The following is an 18293-nucleotide window of genomic DNA, read 5'->3' on the forward strand; positions in this document are numbered from 1 at the left end:
TCAACCAAACCCACCTCCCATTCAACTTCAATTTATATTCTCACAAATACCCTTTTCTGCAAATTCCCAAAATTACATATATTTTTTGGTCTTTTAATTTTAATATTTTCACACACACAGAAAAACAGCAAGAAACTTGTCATCATATTCATTCATTCATTCATTACCCCCACCACACCTATCCTTCTTTCTTTCTTTCTTTATATATACTCTACCTTCTTCTCTCTTATTATCCTTTTTTTTTTCTTATATATATATATATATATATATATCAAACCCCAATTGGGATTTATTGAGAAAATTGAGATCTAATAATGAGTAGTCGTAAAAAGATGGTTGCTTTTGATCCATCTTCATACGAAGATCATCACATGGCTAGAAGTTATAAGCATCAGATACTTTTACAAGATTATATGGATTTGCATCAGGTTAATATTATTATTTTACTATATCTATAATCTGATATATGTATGTATATATATATGTATAGGATTCTTGATCTTATGTGTTTGATGGATATTAGAGTTGTTAATCTTTATGTGTAGGGTTTAACTGTTTGCTGTTTTTTAGGGCTTTTGTGATTTTCATCTGTATGTGTTTGTTTTTTTGTTTTTGATGTTTAATTATGTTTATGTAAGATCTTATGATATGATATGTATTAGGGTTAATATCCAACGATTTCTCGTTTAGGATTATTGTTAACTCGACTAGTCGACTGTATGATTTCGTATCTTTTACGGGGTTCTCAATATTCATTATCACCCTTTTCTATCTTTTAGAAAATTATATCAATTATCAATGCCTATGTTAATTTGCAGTAACTCTTGAAATTTCCTGTGATCTATGTGTAGCATTAGAGTTGAAATAGTTTTGATGTGAAAATTAGAAACAAACGAAATAAAAGGTAATGCCAAAGTTGATTATAAACATTGAATTTTTTTTGAAAGGAGTAATCTTTTGAACAGTTTCAAGGAAATTTGGGTCTTTTATCGTTGATATATCATATACAAATAACTAATCTAAATTGTGTCTATGCCATTTAACAGGAAACAGAGGCTGCGAGAAATAATTTGACCGCCTTGAAGAAAAAGCAATTGATTTTAGAAGCTGAAGTTAGGTATGATATACTCGACTGGTTCTTTTTCTTGCATGTTCCAATCGAGCTTTCTTGTTGTTAATTGCCTAGTATATGAAAATAAAGTTTGGATGTGTGCAACTACTTGATTGTGTTCCGTTGCTAATTAATTTATTCTCCTCCCCATTGGTTTGGGTTGTGGTTGTGTAATGTGTCAAGACGTGTACTTAATTTATGAGTTAAAGGGGCTGGGTATCAAATCTGCTACTTTTCGGTCCCTTTATTAATTTTTATAAAACGATTAATGTGTTAAATATGGTTGCAATAACTATACTATTAAAGAAGAACTACTAAAAAACACTATTTAGATGAAGTAGGTTGTATGAATTTGAGTAGACTTCAGGCGACTTTCAACCATTTGACCATTCAACTTGTTTCTTTTTCACCAAGGTTCTAAACTTCTACTTGCTTGATCTGGCAGATATATATCCAAATCCTAATCTCAGTTGTTCATGCTCATGAACTGAATTGCCATTTGTAAGTATATTTTTTGAAATTTCTTTTTGTCCACATTTGCAGGTTCTTGAGGCAAAGACACAAATTACTATTGAAGAACAAGTCATCAACCTCACAAGAACAATTTTTTATAAAACCACAACTGACCCAATCAAGAATAAGTACAAAAAAGAAACTTCATTTAAAAAAGCAGTCAACTTCACAATCCTATGCAGAGAAGAAAAAAGCTCCTAGAAGCATGCTTTCAGCCGACTTTGACTCGATTCTGAAAAAACAGCAGCCTGTTCAAAGAGTTGTTGCAAACCAAAGGGTCAGGGTCATTGGACCAAAGGCATCCTCGTGTCATGATTTGAATCAGATAGATGACATTTCTGGAAGCCAAGAACTAATGGGTCAAAACCAAAAGCCTGTAATTGACTTGAACCAGATATATGTAAGTTGTCAAGAGTTTAAGAATTTGTTTTGCTTATGTATAGGTCATTAGCTGTTCTATTCTGGAGATGGCATAATAGGCGGGCTGGGCATGTTGTGTAATGGTTCAACGAGACATTTTCTATTAGTACGGGTCAACACGGGCTAGGTTGGGTTGAGCACAATGAGCAATCAAAACTTGTTATTAAGTGGTTGAGATTCACCTGGACACTAGCCTGGCTGGGGGATTAGTGGGTACCAAATGGTATATGGGATCAGGGGGTTCCCATCCAATTACTTTATATATATATATATATATATATATATAGATATACCCATTGTAAAGTATCTCAGTTAATACTATTAGCATAAAATCTGCACTTTTTTTATATTGACGTAGGAGGTTAAAAACATTATAGTGCTCAACCCATTTAGTCTTTAATTAAGTTTTAATTGTGGCTCTTTGGAGTTAAAAATTCAAACCAAGTTAACTCATTTTGCAGCAAATGCATTGAAATTGTCCTTTTTTTTTTCCTTGGCTTTAATCCTTTGCGTTTTGGCTACAGAGAGAAGATGTAAAATCACAATCTCGATGCCAGCCTTTTGATTCTTTGACAAAGGGTTTGATCAGAAATGGGTTCCGTGAGCACCACACAGATGTGCAGTTTTCAGTTGGTAGGAATCTTGGGGGTGGTTCTGTCTTAAGGTCTGGTCCGAGTGGTGGATCTAAGAAAAGGAAGATCTCTTGGCAAGATCCTGTGGCTGTAATTGTAGGAAGTTGATATAGAGGGCTTGCTGTCTACCAGATAGAAAGGACTTTGATAGTGGTTGTGGTTAAATACAGAATGTTTTTGTAAATATAGTTTTTATGATTTGTGAGCTATTAAAATGGAGAGACAAATGATTTTTTTTTTTTTTTGGTTGATTTCTATACGTTGTAGTTCATTATTTTGGTAGTTCAAAATATTTGCTGCAGGTTTATATGCTATTGTTAATTGAAACTCTAGTGATAAATTTTGTTGTCCTGGATCATATAACTTCGACTAGTAAATATTGATGACGTACTAGCAAAATTTTAAAAACAGGTTTTTGAATTATACCGAATTGGGCGTTGAGTACTGGTTCCTGGTTAGGCTGGTTTTGGACCGTACTGTAAAATGAGCCAAAACTGGAAATTGCTATTATGACTAGAAAACAATACACAACACTTACAATCTAATGATGATAATACAACTTTTAAATTTCAAACTAACATTAAAATTTAGTCTGTTCGAAAAATTCAGTTTCATGATTGATTACGTGGCTATATATCCTGTTTGGGAGCTTTCCTAGTTTCTTACATTTATGTACTTGATGTCTCTCTCACTTTGTAAGATGCAAAACTTTTGATAGCCGGATGGATCGTATGGATTGGAATCATTGATCTAATGTCATCCTTGTTCAACCCGATCAATTGCAAACTGTTTAGTTGACTCTCATCCTTGGCTATGCAAAAAAACAAACTTGAATGGATTACTAGTTGAACTAAGAGTATCTCCAAAGATAAAAAGTTTCTGAAGACTTTTTTTTTTGTTTCGGTCATCTCATAAATCCATTAACTTCAACCTTTATAAAAAGTCACCTATTCCAATTGTAGCTTTTTCAAAAACATCTTTTGATTAAATAGGCCTCGATTTGAAAAAATCTTTTGCTCAATAGCTTGAGTTCATTGGGTGTGCGTAAATAGCTTGAGTTCATTGGGTGTGCGTAAGGTGGATAATGTCAATGAAAGAGAAACTGCTTCGGAAAAAAAATACGAATGTATCAAAAGACGGTGTATGGAAAAGATGTGTTGTTTAGAAATTGTAAAATAATATAAATAACTCTACAAGGGTTGTTATCAGTGTTGTCAAAGGCGCTCGCCTGGTCCGCCTAGGCACAGTGCGACGGCGAGGCACACCTAGGCCGCTTGAAAACCTAGGCACGGGCGTACATGCAAATCAGGCGTTCAAAAACCTAATCTTATCCGGTCAAACAACGGTCAACGGTCAAAGTTGACCGGATCTGCCTCACAACAGGTCTGGAAATCGGATCTTGTGGCCAGAGAGGGTGGTGGTGGTGGTGGATGGTCGCCGGTCATCGATGATGGTGACTGTTGTGGATAATGTGGTTGTTAGGGTTTGAATGTGAGAGATGGAACAAGGAAGAGGGATACTAGAATAAAGAGAGTGAGAGAGAGAGAGAGTGACAAACAACTGTTTTTTTTCTTGGAAATAGCAGTACTGTTATTTTTTTTTCTTTGGACGTGTATCGGGCAACTTGTTTTCTTTATTATTATTATTATTATTATTATTATTATTATTATTATTTTAACAGAGTACATAAACAACTAGATATTGCTATTTATTACCCTCTTCTACACTTTACAACCACTCTTTGACCTTTCACATTATTATTATTATTATTATTATTATTATTTTAATAAATTATTATACCAAAATCCCACTGAAATTTCGGTCATTGGTAACATAGGTTTAAACAATTTGTGTAAAACTTTTTGGTTGAATGCATTATAGGTTATTTAGATGGTATTTAGTAATTTGAAAGACATTTGGTTCGTTTTTTACTTTAGTGTGCCTTTTTTTCTTTTTTTTTTTCGGGCGTGCGCTTTTTTTGCGCCTCTCGCCTTTGCCTCATTTAGGGTCTTTGTGCTTTGAGTTCTCTGTCGCTTTTGACAACTATGGTTGTTATGTTGGTATAAAATGTTTTAATACCAAAGTGAAATCTTAGAGAAAAAAATAAATTTTGAAGAAATTTGTTTTTTTTTTTAAGTTTGACGCGGTACAAAAGTTTTTTTTTTTTTTTTTTTTCAAAAGCTTGACAATGAGTGGTTGTTTTGAAACATTCATGTTGTGTAAGGACTAAATTTGGAAACACAGATTTAAAAGATGGCCCTTTTCTACAACTTCAATATTTTTATTGCTACATGAGTGGTGATCTTCACATTTTTCAATCTATCATTGATCCATTTCTGATAAACAAAAAACTAAAATAAAATAAATTTCTGAACAAAAAAAAAATGACATCATGCTGTGTTCTTCTTTGCGAGATCCTACTTTCCATATTATTACCTCCACTGGGTGTTTGTCTGCGTTACGGTTGTTGCACTGTAAGTATTGTTTTCATTATATGCACACCAACTGTTTGTTTAAATGTCTGACTGACATTTTTTGTTTGTTCCAGGTTGAATTCTTTATATGTTTGGTGTTGACTATTCTGGGTTATCTTCCTGGAATAATTTACGCTCTCTATGCTATCCTTTGTGTCAACCCAGATCAGTATTATGGTGACCGATATGTCAGGCTTGCTTAACATATGGTTTAATGGTCTTTGTTTTTTTTTTATGTGAAGTTGTGTGATCTGTTTGTGATCATGTTTGGTTTAGTTTCCCTATGTTGGAGGGAGGCGATGCCGCGCAAAACACGTTTATGGTTTATACAGTTGTACATTGTCTGGTGTATTATTCGTATTTGTTGTTAATGGTTAAGATTTATAATCTACATATGTCTCATTCCTATGTTTAATGATGTTATGTGTTTATTTATGAATGTATTGTAGTTTGATCATTGAAGTAGTAGTTGCTTGCTATTGTGACATGATCTATTAGTTTTTGTGAAAAAGTTTTGAACTTGATTATCTATTATGAAAATTATATCTTGTTATGGTGATTCAAGATTGGGAATGCACATGAAACAATATGTTGTCATTACGAATAACTTTTAATTTAATTAAGTTCATAAACAGATCCTTGGACGCCCTCTCATCCTATAAGATGTCGTGACTAATTATATGTTTTACGCAGTTCCACATTGTTTGGTATGCTTTTGCATTTGTTGTATGACTAGATAGAGTTGTTAGCATATCGTGTTCCTATAAAGATTGTGCGAAAGGTTACTCTGCTGTCCATTTCTCTGCTTGGACCACTTCTTTCGGTTATCAAGCAAATTCAAGTCTCCCGTGTATTCTTTAATGATTGAAAGATGTCTTTGATGTCCAATTACAGTGTAAGAAGTATACTTGAAAATTGAAATTATGTGAAAGTTATCAGCTGTGACAATTTCTGCAACAGATTTCATGTTGATTGATAGCTTTCAGCTCTGTATCTGCTCTTGATATAATTTAGATGATCTTTAGTGTATGAATTTGAAGGTCAGCTTTTTTACGTCTTTCTGGTGATTGGAGAAACATCTCTTTATGGTTTATGAATATGGTCATTGAAGGGTATGAAAGCTTTGGTGTGAATCAGACAACCAAGGCCATTTATATATGCAGAAAGATAAGTATATATGCAGTAGCAAAAAGCAATGGAGGTATACATTGATCTATCAAATTGCAATGTGCAAGTATGTGACCAATCTTGTTTAGTTTTGAATCGGGGTTTGTTCTTTAAACTTCAAGATAGGTACATGAAATTGCTGGTTTTCATTGTGAAATGTAATATCAGATTGTGAATCTGAGAGTTTCGATAGTTTAGCTTGGTTATCCTATATGTTTTTTTTTTTTTTTTTTTAATATATATCATGTGGATCAGTTTTGTTTTTTTTTAGAAATCTGGTGGGTAATATAGCAATGAAAATGATTTATCCTCTTAAAAAACTAGCCTAAAAATCCTCCTAATACCTTTAGATAGTGACATGTGGATACCACTAATTCTCTTTCCTAATCTCACTCCCTAATTTTTTCACATGTCCTCATCTATAGCGGTTATTGGTTCTGGACACATCAATAGCAAGCTAGTTTTTTGTGTATAGTTTTTCTTGTATCTACGAATATTGATTCTGTAGAATGCTTGGTGTATCAGTTGCATTTACAGTACTTCTTTATACAAAAAACTAGCTATGAATCTACTAGCTTCATAGTATGTTGTTGCTAGTCAAATTCATCTGAATTAAAAAAAAGATAAGTATCTGGTAATGAATAAACTATACACGAATGTTTATGTTGTGTAATGAACTACTTGGATGTTTATTGTATGTAATGAATTTTCAAATCCAGGTTATGGGATGTATCTAACTAATAAAAAACTTAGGGATTAGTATTTCAGAATGCAGTCAACTTTACACGAATTGTCATAGTGTATATTAAACTTTAATCATGTGCATTGTATGTAATGAACTTTCAAATCTTGTGCATTATATGTATTCGACCAATAAAAAACCTTACAAGTGACAACCTATATGGTTGCATGTATACACGACTACATACAATGCACAAGATTTAAAAGTCCATTACATACAATGTACATGATTGAAGTTCGATACATATTATGACAATTCATATAAAGTTGCTTACATTCCAATGTATTAATCCCAAAAACTTACAAGTGGTAGCTTATGTGGTTGCCACATATATCTAGATATACCAATAACCAAGATTTGAAAGTTCATTGTATACAATAAACATTCAAGTAGTTCATTACACAAAAGAAACATTTCTGTAGAGTTCATTACATTTCTAGGTATTTATCCCTTATTTAATTGATTTATTTTGTATGTGGAATTTGGCAGGTTCCGCCACTTGTCAAGATAACGGATATTTATAGATGTTCATGTGACTTATTTTATTAACAAATCTTTAGATTTAGAAAGTTGATCCTAGACTTCACCTGAAGATGTTTTCGATGTCGTAAGATTAAATGAAAAATCAAATGTTGATGAATTTCGCTTATTGCAATCAAATTAATGTGATAACGGGGTCAAAAGCTTTATAATTAGGATCCTAGACATGGACAAAGACACATTGGAGTTGAAAATGATTGATAAATCTAAAACATGAACCTAAATATATGTCTAATGCTTTAGATGTTTGACATATGTCACATGAATTTTCTCTCTTTTAATCTTTACCACTTATCATGTAAGGTGCCATCATCTTATTATTAGGCATATCTTTAGGCATATCGATTATTTCTATTAATCATTATCCAATTTTTATTTAAGCGTATATTTATAGTTTTATCCTTGAGGGATTTTTAAAAAGAAAAAATACATACAAATATCATATTTGTTGTCATAAGTTTTTATTGAAAGTCATTAATCTTATAAACATTAGTTTGAGTTTTTTTAATTTTTAATAAAAAAAATTAAAGAAATTGTTTTCTTTTTGTTTCGGTAAACATGTAATACAAAATAATATAGTGTAAAGTTATTATCCTTTTAAATTATTACGGAGTATAATATATATATTTATTATAAATAATTAATAATTATATCACGAAAGTTAGGTAAGAAAGATATTTACAGACTAACTATTTTATAAAATATAGTATATTATTGATTTCGATGAACTTGTATTATGTTGTTTAATATACGCAACTTATTAGCGACCACATGTTTCAAAATTGAAAAGACCGACGTATGTGTTAAGGACAGACATTTTTATAATCGGCATTCAAATAAGCTAAACTCGACTTTGTTGGCACTGATTTTTAATAATTTGACTAAACCTGACGTAACCCATTTTATATTCTCCAGTTATGGCCCGATATTTTATTTACATTTCAGGATACAACTACTCTGATTGATAAATATGACATATAACTTTTAGATTTACCCCCTCGCATTCCCTGACCTAGATGAACTCTTTATAAATTACAGTTGGTAAACAGTAGCCATCATATGTAAGACTGTAAGTTGTGGATGCAGAATACGGGTTGTGCACCTTTTTTTCTCCCCTATTATAAAGCAACAATCTACTAGGCAACTTGACGATTGTTAGATAAAAATGTCAAAAAGTAATAATTTTTGGGGGCCTTGTCTTACTCCCACATAATGGTGTAAACAATGTGGGACTAGCCCACTTAGTAGAGGTTTATGCTTCTTGGGGAGAAGACCAAGGTTCAAACCTTGATATAGGAGTATTTTTGGTGTAATAATTTGCTGTTAAAAATAAATAAATAAATAATGGTGTAAACTATTCAACATCATCCACATAATTATTTCAGTTTAAACTTTAAATCTAGTACCCCGAATTCTAAAAAAGAAATACACGATAAAACAACAGTTCTTTGGCGCATATCATGGCGGGTAGAGTAATTGCACTCCGGATGCTGTTAGCAGGGTTCAACAACTAGTAACTCTGCGAAATTCCCTAATTCCCTGACTTGGAGAACCACTGCTATAGGATCCATTTGTCCGATGATAGTCAGTATCCAAATTTGCACATCATAGTCTATCGATTCAACGCCTGAAATAGTAGATATTGCCCTCAACACCTTCTTTTTTTGACTGTCAGTACCGAAGATCACCCTCAGCACAATTTTCTGAAATACAGACAAAAAACTGTTTGCATAGGTATACACACATCCACAAAAGAACAAGGTGATGATTCCATCTGACAACTATAAACTTAAAATTATAATGAATGGTAATTTACTAATTTGATGAAATTGATTGGCATGAGGCTAACTGATGCAAAAACGTAGAGTATTTACAATGTTACATACCACTTTGTTGAGGGTGCCTCTGCCTCTAAATGTACTCAGCTCCGTGAATGATACAGCCAAGTCATGTGACTGGCGACATTTTTTCCATCCTTGCAATTCTGTATGATATTAGCAATAATTAGAAACTATCACTACTTGTAGGCTTAACTAGAAACAGCTCAAAGAGAAGCTTACTTTTAAAATTAACAGTACCACCAACTAAAAATGTTAACCAATCAGGGCTCATTGACTTGAGAAGATCACGCCGGCAAAGATAGTACACCCCTTTGGTCAGCTCAAATTGGGATAGATCTCCTCCAATCACTTCTTCTCCTTTTGCAATTTTTTCTGAATCTTTTTCTCCCGTGAATTCACAATCCACATACACAAGGCCGGCACTGCACCTGCTTACGATCAAATTATTCCCCACAACGATAGACACTTGTACTTCATCACCAGGCTCTAATAAGTTTCCAATTGGCCAATAGCTCAACCACAATGCATCTCTATCAGTTCTGGCTTTGCAAAAGACAACAGGGTTGTATATCCAAGTAAGACCCTTATTTATGTTGCTAACTTTGGCAAACAAAACACACTCATCTTGATCTTCATTCTCAAGTAGTGAATAGTATCCACAATACACATTTAATCCTTGGATCTTAGGACAGAAAGGCACTTGGAAGGATAAGAAGGGGGATGCTGACGTATACTCTGGCATTATGATTTGATTGATTTCATCTTCTTCTTGCCATAGATATGTGCTCATTATACCATATTCGTACAACATCTACGCCACAAAAGTTGTGCATATGTTATTCTTAATTACTTGGATCAAGGGAGGTAATGCATTTTAGAGAAAGAGAGAGAGAACCTGAATATGTTCCTGTCGACCTTTGATAATCTCATCACCGACCAGCTCTACCGTATGATCTTGAAAGGCCCTGATCCAATTCATATGTCCGAGCTCTGCTTCACCAATATTTTTTATAAAAACTAATTTGAACAGTCCTTGAATTTCACAAAGCTCAATACAGCGACTATATCCAAATTCCCGCAGTTTGAAATGTGCTGATTGGAATGTTATTTTTTTAAGTGATTCACAAGAATGTGTATACAACTCTTCTAGAGTTCTTGGAAGATATAAAAGGGACTTGAGACAGCGACAAGACGTCAAGTTGAGTACCCGGAGCATCTTAAGATCAATGTTGTTGGGCAGGAAGTTAAATAGATTATTGCCTAAATTTATGTAGAAGAATGGTTGGCCACTAAAAACCACATGAAAATTATTAAGTTTCTCTAGGTCAACGTTATTGAGAAACAAAAACTGTAAAGAGTGTGGTAAGATAAACGACTGTTGCTCTGTAACCTTCAACAGATTCTTACACCCTGTCAAGTCCAATAAAGCAAGACGCTCAAGGCCTGCAATGGTTTTACTAATATGAGTTAGACTGGTACAATCCCAGAGGATCAAAGTCTCCAGATTTGGCACACGATTGAGATTGCGGATACTGGCAAGATACAAACAGTTTCTAAAATTAAGAGTCTTGAGCGAATTAAGAACCTATTCCAAGAATAAAAAACTTAATTAAACATTTTATATTTATTTAAGCGAAGACATTTTTAATATTGAAAATTAAAAGATCAAGTAAAAGCAGACAATTGATTTCCTACCTCTGGTATTTCAAACTCTTCTAACTTTCCATAACTCAAATCGATGGCCACCAAGCTACCCATCAATAAGTCAGAAGGTATCGTTTTCAAATGACATGCGTGCCAGCACAACCAAGTCAATTCTGGAAAACTCTTGTAGGATCCGGTGAGTTCCACATATTTGAGTTGGAGGAACTTTAGCTTGTCCATGTTTGCAAACGAATCTGTTTGAAGGGCCTGTCGTTACAATTTTATGTGCATTTTGTGAAAAGATTTACAAGATCTACTAAGATAATCTTAATAACTATTGTTATAAATAATACACAATGATTTACTTCCTTGGGCTTACCTCTGATGCCATCCCTTGATCAATGTTTCGCATGTCAAGTGCTAGACCTTCAATTGTTTGGGAACCCTGATTGAGAGACAGCACAGTGACAGAAACTTGTAGAAATTAGAGGTTATCAAAATAAAAGCACGCTTAAGGATGCACATAAGAAGCACCTTACCTCTCCTTTAACCAACACGTGATAAGAATCGTCTTGACAGACTCTACTACGTTTTGCTGGATCTTTTGACTCTTCTTTTACGATCGTTCTGCCCATCTCTTGAAGCAGTTGATGCATCATCAGTTTCTTACTAGGTGAGATGGTTAGAAGGCATCTGTCATTGAGTACATTGATCCCAGCCCGTGCATGCCAGTCATGTTCCAGAATTTGTACCACATCATCCTCATATTCGCCAACAAAGAAAAAAGCAATATGCAGGAACAGTTCCCTGTCTCTGAAATGTGGCAAGGAGTCATAGCTCGTTTTTAGTATACCTAAAATGTTGTTATGAAGATCTCCCTTAGATGATTTTATAAACCTTATTCTACTTATCCAGTGGTTTCTTGATCTTTCCACATCTCCAGCACTAACAGTCAAAGAAGAACCGAGTACTTTGAGAGCTAGTGGGTTTCCTGCACAATACTGTGCTAACTGCACTGCAAGATCCTTGAATTCTTCCAAAGGAACTGTGGATCCAAAGGCATGAAAACTTAAAAGCTCTAATGATTCATGATCATTTAGCAACTTAAGTTTGTACACCTTGCACTTGCAGGATATGGATCCAAACCATGTTCGTATATCGAGACTTCTAGTAGTTATTATGATCTTGATTTTTGTATGCAAAGTCTTTGTTCCAACTAGAGCCCCTATTTGGTCTTTGTCATCAATGTCATCAAGAACAATAAGTACCTTCTTCACTTGCATGGCATCCTCAATCTTTCTTGTGAGCTCAGGACGACTAAAACTTGTATCATTTTTGAGCCCTGAAATGTCTGCAAGCAGTTGTTTCTGTAGCCCAAGTAAACCATTAGGTTGTTTGTTGTGCTTCCCGATTTCCATAAGGAAACTGCTGCTTTCAAAGTTCAGCTTGTTAGAGTTATAAATGTATTGGGCCAGCGTTGTTTTACCGATGCCTCCCATGCCACAAATCGCTAGAGCTTCAGCACTAGGTCGGTCAGTTCTCAACCAGAAATTGATATGTTTAGCTCGAGTTTCCATTCCAGTTAAATGGGCTGGGGTACTTAGTTGTTTCAAATCTAGCTTATCGTGAACTGTACGGATAATATCTTGGATAAGCTTTGTTTCGGACCTAGAACAAAGTACAATGAGCACTATAAGAGCAATAAATGTAAACTTCATATGAGATCAACTACTTATGTTATAGTACATTACACTACAAGAGAATATATAATTTCATTTTCATTTATTTTTAACACAAAAAAAGTTAAACTTTCGGAGACTACATTGCCGTCTCCAAATGTTTTTCAGAAATTATTTGACTTTTTTTTTGTTGCCTAAGTGAAAAAATTTTCCCTCCAAACCTTTGGAGACGACAATCCCCAAAATATTTTTTTTTGCTTCCCACCAAATGGAATAAATTTTCCGCCAAACATTTGGAGACGACATTGTCGTCTCTAAAAATATTTCCCGAAAATTTTTTCATTTTTCCTTTCCCTCCATATTAAAAACGATTCCCTCCAAACTTTTGGAAATGACATTGTCGCCAATATTTGTGATGAATCATATTGATGTTAATGCTTGTATTTTTCTTTCAATGATGTATTAAATGGAAACATTCATGCTTGTTTTAACCGTGTGATGATTCTTTCAAACATTGATGCTTGTTTTGGGTGTATGTCCATAAACGTGTATTTTTTCTACAGATGGCAGGATTGGCACATATGTCACAGGGAGGAGATTGCGGCAGCAATCCTCCGAATGGTGGTGGTTTCACAACTACCAGTTGCATGCCAGGCGAGCGGTATGACAAATTATTCTATATTTATATACATACTTTTATACTTATACAATTTTACTTTTTATGGTTAACCTATCTAGATGGCACGGGTTCATAAAGTTTAGGACATGCATCAGATGCATTTTAGTCACGCTCGCGTGCCAACAAAGATTGTCGTGTTAAGCAAAAAATCATTGTACGCCATGGTCGAAATAACATGGCTCATATAAGATTCAAGAATGTAAATTTTATCTTTGAAGTATGGTTGTAACATAGACCCGTATGAAAAACTAACTATATTAACTTTATATTAATTTCATGTGTTTATAGTGGGCATCACCAATTGCCAAGTAATTAGTTATGCATAATGTATCAACAAACATATACATTCCCATAGAACATATAACATTCCCCACACTCCCCTAATTACTATTGTGTTGTAACTATGCAGAACAAAGAAGCATGTCAGCTTGATTGATTTTGACAGTGTGACGGAAGTTCTTGGAGACCGTTGTGGTTGGTGTCTTAGAATAGGCCAAAAGTTGCCCAAATCTGGATATATATCTTCGTTAAGTGATGAGCAATAATTATATAGACTTTTACCGCACTAGCTTTGGCCATTTTATAGTCTTTTGAGTGAACTTATGATACTTAATGGCACATATATGTGATTCCAGGTTCATTGCTCGTGGCATGAAGGAAAACGTCAAGAAATGGTGATAAAGGACTAAAAGGAAGATAAATGATGGTTCGATGAAGATTCGGGTCGAGATTCAAGACTTAAGATGAAGGAACTTGTGTTAACATGAAGCCTATGACCACGTGTTAGTATTTTGGGCATAACTTCTTCATACGGACTCCGTTCGGACGAGTAAGCTATCTACGGAAAGGCAAGAGAAAGATCTACAACTTTCGTGTTGAACCTGAAGCCTCCAGCGCCGCTCATTTTTCTCTAGCGCCGCTGGAAGTCATCATGAAGCTCACCAGCGCCGCTGGGTACATCACCAGCGCCGCTGGAGTGATCCTGAAGCATACCAGCGCCGCTGGAACCTCATGAGCGCCGCTCCCACTCCACCAGCGCCGCTGGGACTTCTGCCTGCGCCGCTCCCAAGGTTAGTTCAGCTAGGGTTTATCCGAAAACCTATAAATACCCCTCTAATACCCTAGGGCCGTAACACACACATTCCAGTCGACTTTGGAGCTGCTTTTAAGGTATTTTCATCAGATCAAAACCATTGCAACACCCCCATAACACCCACATCATCCATAATCATTCATAATCATTCCAACCATCATTCCACTCATGCATCAATGATTTTCTCAATCAACCATTGAAGATTTGAAGATGGAGATGTCCGGCTAAACCTCTCGTTATCTCTCCCGGTGAATGATTCTTGTTTAACTATGTTTAACAAACTCTTTATTTATTTGTATGAACATTGATTCTTTGTTGGTGATTTATGCAAGTACTGAATATTTGTTCATTTAAGTTGTTATTGGCTTATCTTAAGACAGTCTATTGCGAGTCAACAATTTGTGCCGAGTCCAACTAGATTAGAGATTAAGACAAGTTGTGTGGTAAACATAGGTTGTGCCCAAAATAGTTCATTTCAACTTAACAAATTATGTCTATCTGATTTGGAACAAATAATTCATAGGGTTTGTTGAACTAGTTATTTCAAGGATCTAGGAGCCGGGAGGGATGCACCTTTTTATAATTGTCTAGATATTTTATTTTTATTATTGCTATGCTCGAATATTATAAGTCTAGTGAACTAATTTCCATTGTCATTTTCTTTAATCAAATTTAGTTTTAATATCATCTTTAAAATCAATCGTGACTGTACAACCTGACTATAACCACAGACGCTCCTCGTGGGAACGATATCCACTTACCCTATCTAGTATAAGGTGTTTAGGTTTATTTTTGATAGGTACTTCGACGTCGGTCATCAAGCTCCCCGACCACTAAGAAGACATACACGCAAGCACAAGTTGACGAGATGTTGGCAAAGGTGAGTGCCGAAGTGAGTTCTGAAATTGGACCAGTATATAAAGCTCCAAGTAATGTAGGTATCCAGATTCCTCCTCGTGTGGACGAGGAGTTAGACCGGGTTGAGAATGAGGAGGAGGAGGAGTAGGGTGAGGACATGGACGAGGGAGAGGGCGACAACCACTGAGAGGATGAGGATGATTTTTAGTGATGGTATTAGATTATGAAACGTTTAACTTCTTAATTAGAACTACTTGTTATAACTTGCATATTTGGTTGATGATATTTTTAAGCTTTTGTTGATATATTAGGATGATTTTCATGTATTAGTTTATGACACGTTGCCAACACCACCGCCGCCGCCACTGCCGCGCCGCTACCTCCATCATCGCCGTATTGCATGGGCATATAACTAATTGTTAGTAAAATCGACATGATGATAAATCATGACATAGCTTTCCAAAACTTTAAAAATACTGGATTGTATCATTGAAACTTTTTAATATAAATATATTTTGAACCATCTTGTACGTGATCCGTATCCGAATTTTTAGAAGTGGTTTACAGGTCAAACCAGGACTTTAGTGAAGTCAATATAGTATGACTTTGGTTCCAAAGACGGTGATTCGACCCCAGCCTGTAATTAATGATAAAGGAATTGACGAGATAAAAACATACCCCGAAACAGTCATGCCAGTCAGATTCGCAACTTCTCTTAGAGCCGACTTCCAGCAGTTCACATCATTCATATCTCTGTGCTCATATTCTATGGCAAAACTGTGACTTTGTTTCCTGACATGTGAAGGAATCACATGATAAAACACTGGCAAAACGAAATGATTGGAGTTCCTTCTTTGCTCAAGGATCAACACAAGCTCCTCAAGACACCATCTCGAATTCGCATAGTTTTCCGACAGCACAATGATAGAAGATCTAGATTCGAGTATTGCTTTCTTGATTTCTGGCTCAAGTGGTTGACCTCTGTCTATTGCATCATTGTCTCTGAAAGTGCGAAGTCCTGCTCGCAAAAATGCATCGTATAGATGATCAGTAAAAGCATGACGAGTATCTTCTCCTCTGAAGCTCAGAAACACATCATACTTGTGATGAGTAATATTCAGCACAGAAGATGAAGAAGATGTACACGCCATTTGAAACTACAGCACGTTATGCTGACTATGGACTAGAGTAATGTATGTTATGTCTTTTACTTATGATCATTTTTAGCTCAATACTAGGAAGTTTCTGATCGAGAAAATTAATAATTTCTTTATAAACAAATATCAGCTCACCAGTGTCCCTCATGCGGTATTGAATTGAAATTTCAATCAGATAAGAATTAATTGCTATCTATCCATCCACTCTGTATTGAATTGAAAATTCATAATGGAGATAAATGCTATCTATCTACTCACTCGGTATTGAATTGAATTTCAAAAAAGAAGTAAATGCTGAAAATAGGGACAAAAATGTTAATTGGGCAAATTATATTTAAAAATATTACACATGTCCAAAATAGCTTTCTGGGGTTTTAATATAAAACACTAGATGGATGCGCGTTCAACGCACCGGAGAGGATGGTAATGGTGATGGTGGTAGCGGTGGTGTGGCGGTGGCTGATAATGGCGACAACAATAAAACGAGTAAGTGACTTAGGTGTTGTTTGGGCAGTCGCAAACTTTATTTTCAGTGTGATTGTTTGCTTCATAAAAGATAGGTTCAAAATGTGTTTTAGTGCACCAGACTTTCCAAAACAGGCATCTACAATGCTCAAAACTATCACAAGTATGATGAATATATAGAAACCTAGGCATGTTTTTTTGGTTTATGCCCCTCTTTTCCCCTGATCTGAGTAACTAAATGGGTCATCGACTCAGTGGGTTTATATATCTAAACTAGCCAATAAGGATATTGAAATCAAATTGGTCAAATGGATCAAATGTGGCCCCCAATTTGTTTTGGTGAGATTTGCGTTCCCAGCGTATAACCCCCACATGGGGCCCTCAAAGATTTTCATGTCAGTTAGTGAGATTCTTTGGGTGCGGTGGCTGCCCAAAGATTTCGCAGTCAACTTAGATAAAGCTACTCCTCTTTATTGTGACAATGAAGCTGCCCGACACATTGCCAACAACCTAGTTTTTCACGAGCGAACCAAACACTTTCAAATGGATTGTTATTTTGTCCGAGAAAGGGTTGACTCTCAAGAGGTCTTGCCAATACATGTCTCCAGCAATCAACAAGTTGCATTACTAAGCCCTTGGGAGCACAAGTTTATGTGATTTGCTTAACAAGCTGGGTGTTAAGAATCTTGGGGGGGGGGGGGGAGTAAAGGAATTATTGTGTTTCCTAGTTTACTTCCTATATTATGTCCTAGTTTATCTCTTTTGTAGCTTTGGCTTCAAGAAACTTCAGCTATATATGTTTGTATATGTCGATTCATATGAAACAGAACAACAATTCAAAAACCAAAAAGTCAGAAACCTAAATCATTATTTTCATCATCACTCTAGGAGGCAGCCATGGAAGAAGTAGCATTCGCCTATAAGGCTATAATACACATATTTGTTGGTACATTTTCTCGTTAAGTTTTTGAAATAAATTGAGATTGTGAAACAACCAACAGATAGTTTACCTCTGTTACGGCAGATGCATTGGAAGGGGCACTACTAGTTGGAGCGATGGCAACTAAGCAAGCAGCAACACCAGTAGTGGCATTGAGAGGGGGCGGCACCAGAGAGAAGAGATGAGAATGAGGACGTGGTTGTGGTATGTGAGGGAGGTACGGTCCATTTTATAATCAAAAAAGAGAAGCTTAAGAGTCCATATTGTTGTATATTAGGTCGCGCGGGAATATATTGCAGAGGATATAGACGTGCCTTCAAAAAAAAAAAAAAGAAGAT

General features: G+C 35.2%; 3 protein-coding genes across 3 annotated transcripts; 2 read left to right on the forward strand and 1 right to left on the reverse strand.

Moving 5' to 3' along the window:
- The first annotated feature begins 263 nt into the window (after positions 1–263).
- LOC122600413 lies at positions 264–3034 on the forward strand. Its single transcript, XM_043773125.1, has 4 exons — positions 264–428; positions 1047–1117; positions 1655–2024; positions 2569–3034. Exons 1-4 carry the CDS (start codon positions 315–317, stop codon positions 2782–2784), a joined length of 771 nt encoding a protein of 256 aa, XP_043629060.1. The 5' UTR covers positions 264–314; the 3' UTR covers positions 2785–3034.
- A 1928-nt stretch (positions 3035–4962) lies between these two features.
- LOC122600470 (UPF0057 membrane protein At2g24040-like) lies at positions 4963–5565 on the forward strand. The gene is made up of 2 exons (XM_043773186.1): positions 4963–5150; positions 5225–5565. The coding sequence occupies exons 1-2, from the start codon at positions 5061–5063 to the stop codon at positions 5351–5353; spliced, it is 219 nt and encodes a 72-aa protein (XP_043629121.1). The 5' UTR covers positions 4963–5060; the 3' UTR covers positions 5354–5565.
- A 3350-nt stretch (positions 5566–8915) lies between these two features.
- LOC122598874 (disease resistance protein RPV1-like) lies at positions 8916–16695 on the reverse strand. The gene is made up of 8 exons (XM_043771355.1): positions 16072–16695; positions 11624–12752; positions 11464–11529; positions 11136–11351; positions 10336–11025; positions 9660–10251; positions 9486–9583; positions 8916–9302 (listed from the first exon to the last, which is right to left on the reverse strand). The coding sequence occupies exons 1-8, from the start codon at positions 16542–16544 to the stop codon at positions 9093–9095; spliced, it is 3474 nt and encodes a 1157-aa protein (XP_043627290.1). The 5' UTR covers positions 16545–16695; the 3' UTR covers positions 8916–9092.
- Positions 16696–18293: the final 1598 nt, after the last annotated feature.

Source organism: Erigeron canadensis, chromosome 5, assembly GCF_010389155.1.
Source record: "Erigeron canadensis isolate Cc75 chromosome 5, C_canadensis_v1, whole genome shotgun sequence".
Classification (NCBI taxonomy): Eukaryota; Viridiplantae; Streptophyta; class Magnoliopsida; order Asterales; family Asteraceae; genus Erigeron; species Erigeron canadensis.